Source organism: Dermochelys coriacea, chromosome 1 (assembly GCF_009764565.3).
Source record: "Dermochelys coriacea isolate rDerCor1 chromosome 1, rDerCor1.pri.v4, whole genome shotgun sequence".
Taxonomy (NCBI): Eukaryota; Metazoa; Chordata; order Testudines; family Dermochelyidae; genus Dermochelys; species Dermochelys coriacea.
Window position 1 is genome coordinate 164751395 of NC_050068.2, and position 18444 is coordinate 164769838.

Genomic DNA, 18444 nt, shown 5'->3' on the forward strand with positions numbered 1-18444 from the left:
GTCCCCTCTCAGTCCTCTCTTTTCCAGACTAAACAAACCCAAAATATCCATAGGTACTGTCCACACTGAGCATGCTGCACTCCACAGCTACTGTGGTTGGGCCAGGCACCAGAACTAAGATCAGGGAGATTGTGCTCAGTGGCCCTCCTGCTGGTGCCTAGGCTACACAGAAGAGGAAGGTGCCTGATTCAAATGCACAGAGGACAACAGCCAGACTGGGGGTGGGGGAGAGGAGATTGGAACAAGTAGTCTGGTGAGGGAGAGACTTGAGATTGGGGGGAAGGGAGACACTGGAATTGGAGCCTGGGGGACAGAGGGGAAGAAGAGAGAAACTGGGACTGGGAGCTAAGGGGCTGCTGAGACTGGCTGGGCAAGAAGATTGGTGAGGGACAGCTCAAACAAAGAGATTAACTCAAGGGAGCCCAGAGCAGGAAACTAGGACTGGCTGATCAAGGAGACTGGGACTGGCTAGGCTTAGAGAATGGAACTGGGGTGAAGAAAAGATAGGACTAGAGTGGAAGGGGTCAAGCTTGTGGGGAACAGGCACATGGGTCTGTGACCATTAGAAAATACTCCTTTCCATAACCTGGAATGGAATCCAAGATTCCTGAGTCTCACCAGTCCCCATCTGTGAAGAAATAGCTCTGAAACCCCGGCAAAGTGTGTGACTCATTCCCCTCTAGTGCTAGTCCACATAGAAGGTGACAACAATCAATTACTCTCTTAGCTCAAGTAACAGAGACACATGTGATGGATCTTCAAGGTATTAGCACTGCTGATGACTAAGGCTTAAGATTTTGTCATGAATATTTTTAGTAAAAGTCACGGACAGGTCACAGGCAATAATGAAAAAATTCACCGAAGCCGTGACTTGTCCCTGACTTTTACTAAAAATATCCATGATAAAATGAGAAGGCTGGGCAGATGTGGGTGGGCTGGGAGCTGCAGGGTCCCCTTCTGCTGGGGATCCGAATTCGGGAGCTCTAGGGATCCCTCCTGCCCCCTATGGAGGTGGAGACCTGTGGGGGTCTCTGTGTTGCCCATGGGGGTGGGGAACATTGGGGGTTGCCCCTGCCACCGCTGGCAGCAGGGGACCCTGCAGCTCCCAGACAGCCCTGAAGTCATGGAGGTCTTTGGAAGTCACAGAATCCGTGACTAAATCACAGCCTTACAGATGACCCACGGGGATGTCAATATGATAAAATTTGTCTTTTTTCCAGTTTGCTTTTTAAAAAAAAACAAAAAACAAAAAAAAAAAACAAAAAAACCAAGGATGTGACACAAAAGAAAAACCACCACCACCCTAATGTTAAAAACATTAAGGTTGCAAACTCAAGCATTCAAAAGTTAAGAAATGGCAGACATAAGGTTGCTTGTGCAACCTTTAGTCAATCCCTTGTGCATTTACAATACAGTATTTAATTATATGATCACATTCTATTTTTTCCAAAGGACTCTGCCTCAGTCAGTGCCCATGCACCAAGCAGATCACCCTCATTCAGTGCACAAGACAGACATGCTCTAGGGATGAATCAGGGCTGTGCAGTGAAGGTGGCTATCATCTGTAGGACCTATGCCTCATTTGCTGCAGAAGTTGAAAGTGTGATAAATGAGGCAGGGGATTGGCAGGAAGAGAAAGGGCGGTTTCATGGTTAAGGCAGTTGAATGGTGCTCTAGAGAACTGGATTCTGTCCCTGCCTCTGCCACCAAATTCCCGAGTGATGCTGGGCAAGTCACTTCATCTGAACTTTTCACAGGGGGTCACTAACTGTGTGTTCCTCATTTTCTGGGTGCTCAACTTGAGACTAGGGTCTGATCTGCAAAAGTGCTGAGCACTCACAACTGCAAACTGAAGTCAATGGGTGAAGTGCTTTGGATGCTAAGTACTCTGAAAAAATCAGGTCCTAGACATCTCAAATTGGGCACTCAAAATTAATGCATACTTTTCATATTAACCTCTCTCTCAGTTCCCATCTGTAAACTGGAGATAATACCCCCTCTTACTTCTCAGCAGTATTGTGCAAATAACTTAATTTATCTTTGTAAAGTACACAATGAATGCCACAGAAAAAACATAAGGAAATCAATAATTCTGTCTTCAGAGTAGGGGTTGAATAATGTGTAGTACTTATGGCACTGTAACTTTTTGGCCTGAGGGCCACATCAGAGTTGCCAAAGTGTATGGAGGGCCGGATAGGGAAGGCTGTGCCTCTCCAAACAGCCTGGCCCCCCGCCACCTCTCACCTCCAACTGCCCCCCTCAGAACCCCTGACCCATCCAACTGCCCCTGCTCCTTGTCCCCTCCACCCCCTCCCAGGACCCCACTCTATCCAACCCCCCCACTCCCTGTCCCCTGACTGCCCCAACCCCATCCACACCCCGCTCCCTGACAGACCCCCCGGGACTCCCACACCTATACAACCCCACCATTCCCCATCCCCTGACTGCCACCCCCAGAACCTCTGCCCCATCCAACCTCCCCCTGCTCCCCGCCCCCTGACTGACCCCCAGAACCCCCCTGCCCCTTATCCAACCCCCCGCTCCCTTACCAGCTGAAGCCAGTCACGCCACCCAGAGCATTGAGCCAGTGGCGCAGTGAGCTGAGGCTGCGGGGGAGGGAGGAGAGCAGGGGAGGAGCTGGGGGTTAGCCTCCCCAGCTGGGAGCTCAAGGGCCAGGCAAGACGGTCCCGTGGACCGCATATGGCCCACAGGCCATAGTTTGCCCACCTCTGACATATGGCATGGGGCCACACTGGAACAGTAAGGAGAGAACATATTGAATAGCTGGCTCTTTAAGTGGGCACCGTCTATTCAGTGCACTGAATGAGGCAGGGTCCTGTGGGAAAAAAGTGTGATCATGTAATTAAAGACTGTATCATAATGCATATGCACAAAAGGGCCAAATTAATGTTGCACAGGCAACCTTAATACTGGCATTTCCTAACTTTTGTGCACTTGACTTTGTTCTTTACACTATTTAAGCACGTTGACATCTTCTGATGAAAAGCATCATATAAATAAAATAAAATATCTGGCTCCTATATAGCACTTTTCAGCTGTAGATCAGGTAGATGTTATTTCATGGAGGATAGGTCCATCAATGGCTAGTAGCCAAGACGGTCATGGATACAACACCATGCTCTGGATGTCCCTAAACCTCTGATTGCGAGATGCTGGGACTTTGGACGTCAGGGGCTGGATCACCCGATGATGGCCTTGTTCTGTTCATTCCCTTTGAGGTATGTGTCGCTTGGCTGCTGTCAGGAGATGGGGTGTTGGGCTGGATAGACCATTGGTCTGATCCAGTATGGCCATCCTTATGTCCTTATTTTTCCTAATATTTCGATCCCATATAAGCATCTAGCTTTCTAATTTGAATCAATGAAGATGGATTAAAGTATTGAAAGTTACAGTGGTCCCCAAGCATTGAGTTTTGTTCTGTATAGAATGACAGATGGGATTAAAAAAACTGTCATACCTTGGCTCAATTAGTTTTTCCATCTTTTCCCTCTCAATGCAATCTTGCAGTTGACTTGCTCACAGCATATGCAATGGCATTTATGCTTTTCAAAGGTTGTCTTCTCATTTGAATGTCAAAATATCAAATATCCATAGACTTAGATTCATAGATACTAAGATCAGAAGGGACCATTCTGATCATCTAGTCCGACCTCCTGCACAGCGCAAGCCACAGAATCTCACCCACCCACTCCTGTGAAAAACCTCACCTATGTCTGAGCTATTGAAGTCCTTAAATCATGGTTCAAAGACTTCAAGGAGCAGAGAAGCCTCCCTCAAGTCAACCATGCCCCATGCTACAGAGGAAGGCGAAAAACCTCCAGGGCCTCTCCAATCTGCCGGGGAGGAAAATTCCTTCCCGACCCCAAATATGGCAATCAGCTAAACCCTGAGCATATGGGCAAGATTCACCAGCCAGATACTACAGAAAATTCTTTCCTGGGTAACTCAGATCCCACCCCATCTAATATCCCATCTCAGGGGATTAGTCCTATTTACCCTGAATATTTAAAGATCAATTACTTACCAAAATCCCATTATCCCATCATACCATCTCCTCCATAAACTTATCAAGTAGAATCTTAAAACTAGATAAATCTTTTGCCCCCACTGCTTCCCTTGGAAGGATATTCCAAACTTCACTCCTCTGATGGTTAAAAACCTTCGTCTGATTTCAAGTCTAAACTTCCTGGTGGCCAGTTTATACCCATTTGTATTTGTGTCCACATTGGTGCTGAGCTTAAATAATTCCTCTCCCTCTCCTGTATTTATCCCTCTGATATATTTATAGAGAGCAATCATGTCTCCCCTCAACCTTCTTTTAGTTAGGCTAAACAAGCCAAGCTCCTTAAGTCTCCTTTCATAAGACAAGTTTTCCATTCCTCGGATCATCCTAGTAGCCCTTCTCTGTACCTGCTCCAGTTTGAATTCATCCTTCTTAAACATGGGAGACCAGAACTGCACACAGTATTCTAGGTGAGGTCTCACCAGTGCCTTGTATAACTGTACTAAAACCTCCTTATCCCTACTGGAAATGCCTCTCCTGATGCATCCCAAAACCGCATTAGCTTTTTTCACAGCCATATCACATTGGCAGCTCATAGTCATCCTATGATCAACCAATACTCCACGGTCCTTCTCCTCTTCCGTTACTTCTAATTGAAGCGTCCCCAACTTATAACTAAAATTCTTGTTATTAATTCCTAAATGCATAACCTTACACTTCTCACTATTAAATTTCATCCTATTACTATTACTCCAGTTTACAAGGTCATCCAGATCCTCCTGTCTAATAGCCCGATCCTTCTCCGAATTGGCAATACCTCCCAGCTTTGTATCATCTGCAAACTTTATTAGCACACTCCCACTTTTTGTGCCAAGGTCAGTAATAAAAAGATTAAATAAGATTGGTCCCAAAACCCATCCCTGAGGAACTCCACTAGTAACCTCCCTCCAACCTGACAGTTCGCCTTTCAGTAGGACCCGTTGCAGTCTCCCCTTTAACCAATTCCTTATCCACCTTTTGATGTTCATATTGATCCCCATCTTCTCCAGTTTAACTAATAATTCCCCATGTGGCACGGTATCAAATGCCTTACTGAAATCTAGGTAAATTAGATCCACTGCATTTCCCTTTATCTAAAAAATCTGTTACTTTTTCAAAAAAAAAAAAAAAGAGATTAGGTTGGTTTGGCACGATCTACCTTTTGTAAAACCATGTTGTATTTTGTCCCATTTACCATTGACTTCAATGTCCTTAACTAATTTCTCCTTCAAAATTTTTTCCAGGACCTTGCATACTACAGATGTCAAACTAACTGGCCTGTAGTTACCCGGATCACTTTTTTTTCCTTTCTTAAAAATAGGAACTATATTAGCAATTCTCCAATCATTCGGTACTACTCCTGAGTTTACAGATTCATTAAAAATTCTTGCTAATGGGCTTGCAATTTCAGGTGCCAATTCCTTTAATATTCTTGGATGAAGATTATCTGGGCCCACCGATTTAGTCCCATTAAGCTGTTTCAGTTTCGCTTCTACCTCAGATATGGTAATATCTACCTCCACATCCTCATTCCCATTTGTCATGCTACCATTATCCCTAAGATCCTCTTTAGCCTTATTAAAGACTGAGGCAAAGTATTTGTTTAGATATTGGGCCATGCCTAGATTATCTTTAACCTCCACTCCATCCTCAGTGTTTAGCGGCCCCACTTCTTCTTTCTTAGTTTTCTTCTTATTTATATGGCTATAGAACCTTTTACTATTGGTTTTAATTCCCTTTGCAAGGTCCAACTCTACTCGACTTTTAGCCTGTCTCACTTTATCCCTACATGTTCTGACCTCAGTTAGGTACCTTTCCTTGCTGATCTCTCCCATCTTCCACTCCCTGTATGCTTTCTGCTTCTTCTTAATCACCTCTCTAAGATGCTTGCTCATCCAGCTTGGTCTACAACTCCTTCCTATGAATTGTTCATGACTTATTCACAGATTCCAAGGACCATTGTGATCATCTAGTTTGACCTCCTGTATTAAGGCCACAGAACTTCCCAAAAATAATTCCTAGAAAGTGTCTTTTAGAAAAACATCCAATTTTGACTGAAAAATAGTCAGTGATGGAGAATCCACCACAACCCTTGGTAAATTATTCAATGGTTAATTACCCTCACAGTCAAAAATATATGCCTTATTTCCAGTCTGAATTTGTCTAGCTTCAACTTCCAGACATTGCACTCTGTTATACCCTTCCCTGCTGGATTGAAGAACCCATTATTAAATATTTGTTTCCCACATCGGTGCTTCTAGATTGTAATCAAGTCATCCCTTTGGCTTATCTTCATTGCTAAATAGATCAAGCTCCTTAAGTCTGTCATTACATAAATCATGTTTTCTAATTCTTTAATCATGCTTGTGACTAATATGCCTAATATGTATTTGACAATTTCAGAGCTGTACTAATTTCTATTTTATTTCAAAAACTGTTTTCAATAAATATTTTATATTGATCCAGGGGAGACCACGTGTTTTATTTTGGGTAATCAGATCTTGCCATAACCCTTCTAATGACAATGTACTAAAGAGCATAATTTTTGTGAGGATGTATGTTTGAAACCAAAACAATAATATAACTATTGAAAATCCCATATCATTGCATAACACCCTGTATAGTAGGCCAGTTCCCATAAGGTAAGTTATGTTGTGCCTGTTTATATTTCTTCTAAAATTCCAGTTAGAGGTTTTATTATTCACTTCCTGTTTTCAATTTGTATTTTACTACACATGGGCAACACGATTCAAGCTGGGTACCACTCCAGAAATGGCTCCAGAGGTAGCTCATCAAAATTTGAAAGTCAGTTTGGGGTCTTTTGGGATAAAGAAATGCCATGCAAATGATTAATCTCACATTCATATAGTCACTTAGGCTTTGTCTACATTTAAAACATTATAGCCGCACATTTGCAGCACAGCAGCTGAGTCAGTGTAGCACTTCAGTGTAGAGTCTAGACACTCACTAGAACTACAGGAGGGGTTCTCCTGTTGCTGTAGCCCAGGGGTCGGCAACATATGGCAGGCGTGCCAAAGACGGAATGCAAGCCGATTTTTAACGGCACCCTGCTGCCTGTCGGGTCCCAGCTGCCGGCCCCGCTCAGCCCGCTGCCGAACCCAGGCTGGGACCTGCTGCAGGCAGCAGCGTGCCATTAAAAATCCTGCGTGGCCCCCCCATCGCGGGGGCAGGGTGAAGAAGCTTGGTCCTGCCAGCTGCTGCTGCAAGGCAGGCAAGGTCCCCCCTTCCCCGCCTCTTCCCCCACCATGCTGGGTTCCTGCCCCTCCTCTCCTCCCGCCCTGCCACCCATCAGCTGATGGTGAGGGAGGGGGAGAAGTGGAGCTGCAGCGTGCTTGCTGCTTCAGGGAGGAGATGGAGACGGAGCCTTGGAGACGGGGGGGGGTGTATGTGGAATCAGGGCCTATCCCCTCCAGCCCCCTGCTGTGAGCCGCTCTGGGCAGGAGGCTGGGGGTGTGGACTAGGGTCCTGGGGGTGCTCAGAGCCCCCTGCACCCCCTCACACGCCCCCAGCCCCCCCATACCATGCCCTGACTCCTGCACCATCCTCACATGCCCCCACCACTCTGTCCTAACTCCTGCACCCCCCACACATACCCAGCCCTCCCATACCCCATGCCCTGACTCTTGCACCCCCCCACATTCCCACCCCCATCCTGAGCACCAAACGGGAGCTCCTGCATCCCCCACACATTCCCACCTGCACCCCTCGCACCAAATGGGAGCTGCCCAGGTAAACACTCCACACCCAAACCTCCTGCCCCAACCCTGAGCCCCCCTCCCTCATTCTAGCTCCTGGCCAGACCCTACATCCCAACCCTCAGCCTGCTCCTTCACCCCCAGCCCTGTGCTCAGTGCACTCCCACCCTCAGCTCAGTGCAGAGAGAGAGAGAGAGAGAGGAAGATAATGGGCTAGAACGAGGGAGAAGGTAGGTACCCCACTCTACATGGGCAGGGCCAGAATCCCAGACCGGCAGTGGGCTGAGCATGGCCTGCGGCTGGGACCCTGGCTGGCAGGGGCCAGCGGACGGAACCCCAGACCGGCAGGGAGCTGAGCCGCTCAGTCTGCTGACGGCCTGGGGTTCTGGCTGCCAGCCCCTTGCCAGCCGGAGTCCCGGCTGCAGGCCACGCTCAGTCTACTGCCAGCCTAGATGAATGGAACCCCAGGCTGGCAATGGGCTGAGCGGGCCGGTGGCTTAAGATCAGCATTTTAATTTAATTTTAAATGAAGCTTCTTAAACATTTTGAAAACCTTGTTTACTTTACATACGAAGACAATAGTTTAGTTATATAACATATAGACTTATAGAGAGAGACCTTCTAAAAAACGTTAAAATGTATTACTGGCACGCAAAACCTTAAATTAAAGTGAATAAATGAAGACTCGGTACACCACTTCTGAAAGGTTGCCAACCCCTACTGTCGTCAATGCACCTCCCCGAGAGGTGGTAGCTATGTCGATGGGAGAATTCTTCCATTGACCTAGGCCGAGTCTACACCAGGAAATTAAGCTGGCATAACTACGTTGCTCAGAGGTGTGAAATATCCACGTCCCTAAGCAATGCAGGTAAGCCAATCGAATTCCTATTGTAGACACGCTAGGTTGATGGGAGAATTCTCTCATCAACATAGCTGCTGCCTCTTGGGGAGGTGGAGTACCTATGCCGGGAGAAGCTCTGCATCAGCACAGACAGTCTTCAGAGAAAAAATAGTTATAAAAATCTATTAGGCTTGCTAACAATTAGCATTTTTCCACAGCACTTTGAAGAAATTGCAAAGTACAATACAACCTATATAAAGTGTGTTGTAAAACAATTCCCATCCAGTTTTAATGAAGTTCCAATAACTTTGTGTAACACGCCACATAGTCCCATTAGTCAGGAACGTTTAGCATATTAGCGTATTAAAATAAATAATAATAATTCCTTAGTGCCCAGTCTCACAGCAACACCCCAGAGTATATTTTTCTTGGTGACGTTAACCAAAAAACTTGCCTATAGGGCCTCTGATATGTATAGAATTTTACAACATTACCTGGTTTTGCAATGTTGTCTTTTTAAACATGCAAAAATGGCCAATACAGGGGAAAAACGTCTTTGACATGACTGCAGTTCACTTATGTCATCAGTATAGCATACCCTGAGCAGACACGCCAAACCCATGGGGGGGGGGGAATGCAGAAATTGGGCTTGTTTTTGGCTTAATTGGCTTGTGAATTGCCTGTTGGCTAGTTTTTGGCTTGTAGCTTCTTTTTTTGATTGGCTCCCAGCAAGCAGGGGCAAGGGGCGTGGCGAAGAGAGTCACAGGTGCACAGTGGGCCCACCACAGTCCCAGACTGCACATCAGGGGGATCTAATCACAGTGTGTTGGGGTTTTTACGGATTGGCTTGTTTTGGCCTTGATCTGAAATAGGATTAGCTTGATTTTTGGTTTACTGTGAAAGTCGGGGTGCTTATTTACCACATGAAAGTTGGCAACTGTGACTCTGGGGAATCATGCACAATATGAACTCACCATCCGTGGCAGGGCTGGCTGTCATAAAATCAATGAAAATTGAGTTTTAAATGGTGTTCACAGCATAGTTACATTTGCTATTTAGTATATATTTCTAAGGTTGCTGAGAATCCTTTGCTTAAATATAAAGAGCAAACTTTTCTTGAATCATGGTGTCATAAATATAAAGGGTAAACACCTTTAAATCCCTCCTGGCCAGAGAAAAAACCCTTTCACCTGTAAAGGGTTAAGAAGCTAGGATAACCTTGCTGGCACCTGACCAAAATGACCAATGAGGAGACAAGGTACTTTCAAAGCTGGAGGCGGGGAGAAACAAAGGCTCTGGGTCTGTCTGTGTGATTCTTTTGCCAGGAACAGAAAAGGAATGGAGTCTTAGAACTTAGTAAGTAATCTAGCGTTAGAGTCTCTTTTGTTTAAATGGCTGAGAAAATAAGATGTGCTGAATGGAATATATATTCCTGTTTTTGTGTCTTTTTGTAACTTAAGGTTTTGCCTAGAGGGATTTTCTGTTTTGAATCTAATTACCCTATAAGGTATTTACCATCCTGATTTTACAAAGGTGATTCTTTTACTTTTTTTCTTCAATTAAAATTCTTCTTCTAAGAACCTGATTGCTTTTTCATTGTTCTTAAGATCCAAGGGTTTGGGTCTGTGTTCACCTATGCAAATTGGTGAGGATTTTTATCAAGCCTTCCCCAGGAAAGGGGATGTAGGGTTTGGGAGGATTTTTGGGGAGAAAGACGTTTCCAAGTGTGCTCTTTCCCGGTTATATATTTGTTAGATGCTTGGTGGTGGCAGCAATAAAGTCCAAGGGCAAAAGGTAAAATAGTTTGTACCTTGGGGTACAACATTTTAACCTAAGCTGGTAAAAATAAGCTTAGGGGGTTTTCATGCAGGTCCCCACATCTGTACCCTAGAGTTCAGAGTGGGGAAGGAACCTTGACACATGGTATCATGCAAACTCCTGAATACTTGAACAGCTAGGGCTCACTATTGGTTTGAGGCACATGGCAGAGTATCTTGTATAATCAGCTAAGTCATTTAGCCAACCATATGAGGTAACTAGTTCTACAAGATAGGTGACAATTCAAGAATGCTGATGGTGTGAAATGCACATGCTAATTTTTTTCTGGACTGTTACTGAAACAACAAAAGAGGAAGGAAATTAACTGATTTTTTTTCCTGACAAAACTGGGTTCACATACTGCTGGTATGAAGCAACACCATTATTCAGAAACAGGACTGTCCCAGACAGTAGGCTCAGAAATGACTATTTTAATCAAAACCTTTAATTTGACAGTTGATACATAGTAAGAGGTCATTTCTATACAGGAGTCTTCTGAGCTTTGTGCCAAATAAGGTGGGTGTAATTTTCAGGGTGGATAAAAACTGATTGGGGAGTGGGGGGAGAAAAATATTTTTTATTTAAACTGGATTTTTTTTATTTTGATATTTAAATTATTTCTGTTTAAAAATAAACCTATTTAAAATGAAATTTGAATTTAATGTACAACAAATTAAGGCCCAAATCTTTTAACATTTAAATAAAAACTAAATATGCTGAATCCATGAGTGTCTATCAAAAAAACCCTCTGAATTAGAGTTACAGGGGATGCTCTTCTATATAAAGAATCGGGGGAAAACATCTAACTTTTGAGGTCAAACTTTATAAATATGGCACAATACATATGTACTGTATTAAAGGCTCTATCTTGTGGGGGACCCAGGGGCTGTGCTACTGGGTGCAACAGACTGGCAAAGTTATCATAGAGAGCTGGCCTCTGACTCCAGGAGACACCATCATGTATCTCATCAGGACCATCCACTGACCCCCCCTCACTTGGGTGGTCTCATACTCCTGTTTTATAGCTTCTCCCTACAATCAACTCCGATTGGCTCAGTTATCAAATTATGATTATTTATGACTCCACCCACCATGAAAACGTACTCTTCTGTTCATGGAAAAAACACTGAAGTTTATGTATGCAAAACATTTAGGGGTGTTAAGAAATTGTATATGTTGTTTTATGCGTTTAATTAAATTCAAATTACCATCCTAATGCAGCTTGACACAAATCATGAGCAAAAAGTTAATTATCTAGTAAATAAGCAATATATAATTTACCATTTTCTAACTACTAAAAATGTATAATTAATAAGAATCTGAAAATATTAAGTTATATAAATTGCTTAAATAAATGTATATAGGAGGATATACTTTAACTCAGTGGTTTTCAAACATTTTTCTGGAAACCCAATTGAAGAAAATTGTTGATGCCCGTGAGCCAAAGGAACTGGGGATGAGGGGTTTGGGGTGTGTGAGGGGGGCAGGGCTCTGGGTACAGCTGGAGATGAGGAGTTTGAGGTGCACTGATTTAAATTGCTTTAATTTTCATTTAAATCTGCAGTACTTTATTGTAACAACTTTTTCATTTCCATGGAATTGATCATTTTATGTTTAGCATTTTCTTTTTAAAAACAAATACAAGGTTATTAAAATATAATTCCAAGCATCCAGAACTTAAGTCTTCTTGAAAAAGGAATGTCTGAAGAGAGTTCAATTTAATTTAGATTGCAAGATGCTGTGGCCAGGAAACCTCAACTTGCTATATGTTTGTAATGTGTCAGACCCACATTTGGTGTCATTTTAAAATAACTTTTCTCTCAGAAAAAGGAGCATTTACAAAGGAAGGAACAAGTTATTTGTTTCTGGACTTCAGAAACTTCTGATACAGTCCAGATACAATTAAAGATTTATTGTTTCCCTCAAAGTAATTCCCCATGTTCACCATTGAGAACACTAAAGATACTATAAGATAAATATGAATAAGTGAATGTAAGAGTAAAAAAGAAAGATAGAGGGTTTTAGGTAATAATTAAGGTTGAGTTTAGGTTTGAAGTACGTACTCCAACATTGTATCACCTGGCAGCAAATCCATCAAAATGGACAGTCTAATTCTAGTTCTTTATTTCAGGCAGATCATGAACTTGATCATGAAGCAAAATAATCGCCTTTGAGAAGCAATACCTCAAAGTGCAGTTAGATTTAGGCAGTGACACAAAATAGAAATTCAGGAGTCAGAAATCTATGCAACATAATTAGGCAGAGTTCAATTTTTATTTGTTGAAAATTTCAGTAATAGATTTAAAGCTTTTTTTGAATTTTCAATTTTCATAATTGCAGAAAATTGAGATGGAGGTCAGAAAATAGTTATTTAATGACAGACATTGAGATTCAAAAAGTTAAAGCTGTTAAACTTTAAAACTGTAAAAACACAAACTGTCAACATCTCACCAAAAATATACAAAGTAAATATCCTCAAATCAAACTAATAATTTCTCAAACAGCGTTTCCCCTACTTTGCCTATCTGTAAATTTCAATTATTATTGAGGGAAATTTTTTTGTTGGTTTGTGTTTATATGCTGAAATCAATGTTTGACATTTACTGATAAAAATCTAATTCTTCCAACCCTAAACATAATAGTCAAATTCCATTTTTTACTTTTATGTTCTCTCAGAACTAGAATTTATCCACATTTAAACACTGTAACACTGTTTTGGAATAAAAGGTGAATCTGGTTTACATTACCCATATTTACTAGAGATACAGGAAAAGACACCATAATAGGGCCACATTACACAGTGAAGTCTAGTACCTTGCTTACTTTGGTTTATATTTTAAAAGCGGCGCCACTGTATTATCCTAGGTCTCAATTTCTGTGGCACTTAATGATCATTACTCAAATTTTAGTATCCGATAACTCACATACAAAACAAAAAATAACCAAAAATCCAAAGAACAAATAAATGATCGCCTATACAAAACTGCCTCTAATTTCAAAGAGTATTTTCTGGTTTTGTTTACGACAGTCTGAGATCGTGAAGAATGCAACTGCAAGTCAACTGGATTAAAAACATCCCAAATTAATAAATGCAAAATAAGTGTGCCAGCCATTATTGAAACAGATGTCCCCATGGAATGAGACACAGTTAAAACAAACATACAGAAAAATACACCCACAGCCACAGACAAACACTGCTAAGTATAAAACAGAACAATGAATTTCATAGGCGAGACAAACACCATTTTAAATGGCCCTTTTTTGCATCTGTTTTGCATTCATCTGAGTCACCATGTTACATATTATTCAAATATTGCTACGCTGCATTAAAGCACAAAATTCAGATCAATGAGTTCCTTTCCAGCATTTAAATTTCGTTGATTTTTTCTATCAATTTGAATATCAGAACATAGTTTTGTGTCTCAAAGTGTATCCAACATTTAGCCTGCTAGCATTTTTTATAAAGCAAAATTACATCTGGGAAGCATGGGGTAGCTGGTAGGCAAACTAATAATACACTCCTCTCACTTTCTAGCTCCTACCTGGGAGGATACTGGAACAGCTAGCAGCAAGGCAAGAGTTGCAACAGGGGTTTCCACATCTGATACTGGGATAACCAAGCGGCACTCTGTGACGTGATGTCCCGTAAGTAAGAATGACTTACTTCAATTAGATCACTTAAGATAAGCCACCACCAGCAGCGGCGGGGGGGGGGGAGGGGAGGAGGAAAACCTTTCATGGTGACAAGCAAGGTAGGTTATTTCCAGCAGTTAACAGGAACATCTGAGGAAGGGGGGGCGGAGGGGAGAAATAACATGGGGAAATAGTTTTACTTTGTGTAATGACTCATCCACTCCCAGTCTCTATTCAAGCCTAAGTTAATTGTATCCAGTTTGCAAATTAATTCCAATTCAGCAGTCTCTCGTTGGAGTCTGTTTTTGAAGTTTTTTTGTTGAAGGATAGCCACCCTCAGGTCTGTGATCGAGTGACCGGAGAGACTGAAGTGTTCTCCAACTGGTTTTTGAATGTTATAATTCTTGACGTCTGATTTGTGTCCATTCATTCTTTTACGTAGAGACTGTACAGTTTGGCCAATGTACATGGCAGAGGGGCATTGCTGGCACATGATGGCATATATCACATTGGTAGATGCGCAGGTGAACGAGCCTCTGATAGTGTGGCTGATGTGATTAGGCCCTATGATGGTGTCCCCTGAATAGATATGTGGACAGAGTTGGCAATGGGCTTTGTTGCAAGGATAGGTTCCTGGGTTAGTGGTTCTGTTGTGTGGTTGCTGGTGAGTGAGTATTTGCTTCAGATTTGGGGGCTGTCTGTAAGCAAGGACTGGCCTGTCTCCCAAGATCTGTGAGAGTGATGGGTCGTCCTTCAGGATAGGTTGTAGATCCTTGATGATGCGTTGGAGAGGTTTTAGAGAGACTGCTGAATTGGAATTAATTTACAAACTGGATACAATTAACTTAGGCTTGAATAGAGACTGGTAGTGGATGGGTCATTACACAAAGTAAAACTATTTCCCCATGTTATTTATCCCTGCCCACCCCACCCCCCACTGTTCCTCAGATGATATTGTTAACTGCTGGAAATGGCCTACCTTGCTTATCACCAGGAAAGGTTTTCCTCCCCCTGCTGGTGACGGCTTATCTTAAGTGATCACTCTCCTTACAGTGTGTATGATAAAACCCATTGTTTCATGTTCTCCCTGTGTGTATATCAATCTCCCCTCTGTATTTTCCACCCAATGCAGCCGATGCAGTGAGCTGTAGCTCACGAAAGCTTATGCGCAAATAAATTTGTTAGTCTCTAAGGTGCCACAAGTTCTCCTTTTCTTTTTGCGAATACAGACTAACACGGCTGCTACTCTGAAACCTTCAATTAGTAAAATGTTTTCAGACAAGTTGAAATCCAAAGAGATACATAGCTTAGACGTATTTAAAAAAAAAAAAAACCACCCGTAGAAAGGGGAAAAGGCCTATCTACCACAGACGGCCTGGCTCTACTATAGTTTTAGAACAGCAAAAATCCAGTCCCCAGGTACAAGCACTGTGTATCACTGGGTATATAGAAAAGGAGTACTTGTAGCACCTTAGAGACTAACAAATTTATTAGAGCATAAGCTTTCGTGAGCTACGGCTCACTTCATCGGATGCATCTGGTGGAAAAAACAGAGGGGAGATTTATATAAATCTCTAATAAATTTGTTAGTCTCTAAGGTGCCCCAAGTCCTCCTTTTCTTTTTGCGAATACAGACGAACACGGCTGCTACTCTGAAAACTGGGTATATAGACAGAGCATTTTTATGAATTAGCAAGTGTCAAGACTTCCTAGGGGAGGAGAATTGCCTGTAGTCTATACGAAATACAGTAACGCATTTTAAAACCAGCAATTAAGTTTGAAAATAAAAATAAAGGCGAGCGATGTCCCCAGAACATACATCCCCCCCCACCGCCCTCCCTGCAAAGGATTTCCCCGAGGCGTGAACTGAAAATCAAGGGAGACTTTTGCTCACCGTAACACATCTCTGGCTTCATCTATCGGTTTGCGCAGGGAAATGCGTCCCCAGGGGCTTTCCCACTAACCACTGTCTGAAACCTCCCCGAGGAGCTCTCCCCCCCCCCCAGCGCTGGGGCACCCCACACCCCTAAGGAGCCCCCCCAAGCCAAGGAATCGCCCCAGGCAGATGGCTACTGAGGGCTGGTTTCCCGGCGACCAGGGACCCTGCAGCAACACAAGCCCCCCTCCCCCTCTTGTCCTGTCCCCCCCGCTCGCTGCAAGGGCCCGCACAGCCCCGGGGCGCCCCAGGGCTCACGGCACCTACCTGCGGCGAGGGGCTCGGGCCGGCTCAGCAGCAGCAGGCAGAGGAGCAGCGCGGCGCCGGGGCGCGGCATGGCCGGGGGCTGTTGTTGACCGAGGAGCGGGGCGGGGGGGGGGGGAGACTCTGCCGTTCACACGCCCCGGGCCCGCCGCCACCCCAGCTCCGTCACGCTGGCTCGGAGCCCGGGCGGGTCACCGCTCCGCTGCTTCTCCGGGATGTGGGCGCAGCGCCCGGGGCCACCCTCTTCCCAGACCTCCGGCCCGACCCACGTGCGGGGCGGGGCGGCGGCTGGCGGGGCTCCTGGGCAGGGAGGAGCCGCGGCGGGATAGGGGAGCCCGGGACCCGCGGCGGCTCGGCCCAGCGCCCCCTTGGCAAAGCCGGGGACCCCCGCGCGGGCTGCTCAGACGCCGGCGGCGGCGCGGCAGGGGGAGCGGGGCGCTCAAGGGCTCCCGCCCCGAACCGTGACGCGGCCGCGGAGCCCCGGCGGCCGGGCCGGGCCGGGCCGGGCTGTTCTAGCGGCAGCTGCTGCTGCGCGTCCGCCCCTGACCTTCGCCCAATTACCCCCTGCAGGCGGGGGCCGGCGCGGGTCGCTGCGGCACAGCAGCCCCCCCCTCCCCCCCGGCGGCTGAGAGAAGCCGCGGCCTTGCGGGACTTCCTGGCGCGCCAGCCCTCAGCCCGGCCCGGGGCGGGGGACTGGGCCACAGCGAGCCGCAGGGACGCAGCCAGCGTGCCGGGCTGGGCCACTCATTGTTAGGAGCCCGCATCAGGCACGTTCCGAACCAAGCCAGCTCCGATGGGGCTGAGCCCCGGGGGAGAATGACCCTGCCCGCGAGGAAAAGCACCGAGGCCTCCTGATGCATTTTTGCCCGGTTATTTGCTTCCTAGTTGTGGTTGCGGTGTTCCTGGAGGGCTGGTAACCGTAAAATCAACCCTCTTCCTGGTTTACAGAGACACCCAGCCAAACTCCTGCTCTTAAGGCCCAGGCTCCCAGCCAGCGTACTAGACTACAGGGCCTCTCCTTTTATGAAACGATACAAATGCGTGAGGGAATCTTGCTCGAAGTTTACAGAAAAGTTCATCTTTAGACTAAAACCAAACATGGGGAATTATAGTATGAACATGTGAAAGCAGGTGGTGATAGAATAGAAGTCCGGATAGTAAATTCAATAACAAAATAGTGTTTACAAGGCATTGTTTTATATTATAGCACACCCTATAACCCGGTAAAATGAGAAAATATATAATGGATGAAGAATAAAATTGTAGGCCCCAATCCAACAATAGGCCGATCCAGTTCTGTGGATGACAGCCCTAGGGTGTGCAAAATCCCATTGCAGGGCCACCTCAGGTAGGGGTAGATTTTTTCCTTTAAACTGGCAGAAAACCAAACTTCTGAATGATCTGGAATGCTGTAGATGAACCTGATTTAATAGAAGCAGTACTAATGAGGAGGCCAAAAGTGCCAACTACATGCAATTTATTTAGTAGTGCTCTAGTTATTCTATGGTTTCAGAAATAAAGACACACATGCTCTGGTTATCATGACCACACATGGTATAAGCTTACAGAGGAGTGTGCAGTATTGGGTATATATTTGTGGTTTAAGTGAGAAAATCTTGCATCAGGTGGTTAAAAAGTCCCTTTGCTTTCACTAGTTGCATCTGGCACACTGCAAACACGTGGTTGTATTCTAACCACACGCCTTCACTAATGTTATTGATAACATACTAACAGTAAACAAGGGTGCTGGAACAATTTTTATAATGGGGGTGTTGAAAGCCACTAAACCAAGGTGTAAACCTTGTGAGTGTGTGTTATTTTTTAATATATGAGAGAGAGAGAGAAGCTGCGGCCTTGCGGTACTTCCTGCTGCGCTAGCTACCACAACCCTTGGCATCATAGGTGCTGGAACTAGGGGTGCTGCTGCATCCCCAGCCTTGAAGTGATTTTCCTTATAACTAGCATGCCTATGATAGTAAATTTTTACAAACCCTAGGTAATTTTGAAAATCAGAGTTCCTCCCAACTCAGATACTATAGTGATAATTGAAATAAAAATAATCAAAAAATAAATGCACAGGGCAGGAATCTGTCTTTTGCAGCCTTAATGTACTTCTAGCATCTTCATCAACTTTAATAAATCTCACTTTGACTACACATGTCAGGTTTATAGG

General features: G+C 44.5%; 1 protein-coding gene across 3 annotated transcripts in view; it reads right to left on the bottom strand.

Annotated features, from left to right (window-relative positions):
* IFNGR2 (interferon gamma receptor 2) overlaps positions 1-16865 on the bottom strand; it is a 40719-nt gene extending 23854 nt beyond the window's left edge. The window contains exon 1 of one of the 3 annotated variants that reach the window (XM_038386848.2): positions 16275-16865. In XM_038386848.2, the coding sequence (XP_038242776.1) occupies positions 16275-16344 (70 nt within the window). In that variant the 5' untranslated portion in view covers positions 16345-16865. Of the gene's footprint in view, positions 1-15965; positions 16003-16274 lie in introns of those variants that run through there. The other 2 variants (XM_038386847.2, XM_043508383.1) reach the window with 2 other exon arrangements.
* Between the last annotated feature and the right edge of the window lie 1579 nt (positions 16866-18444).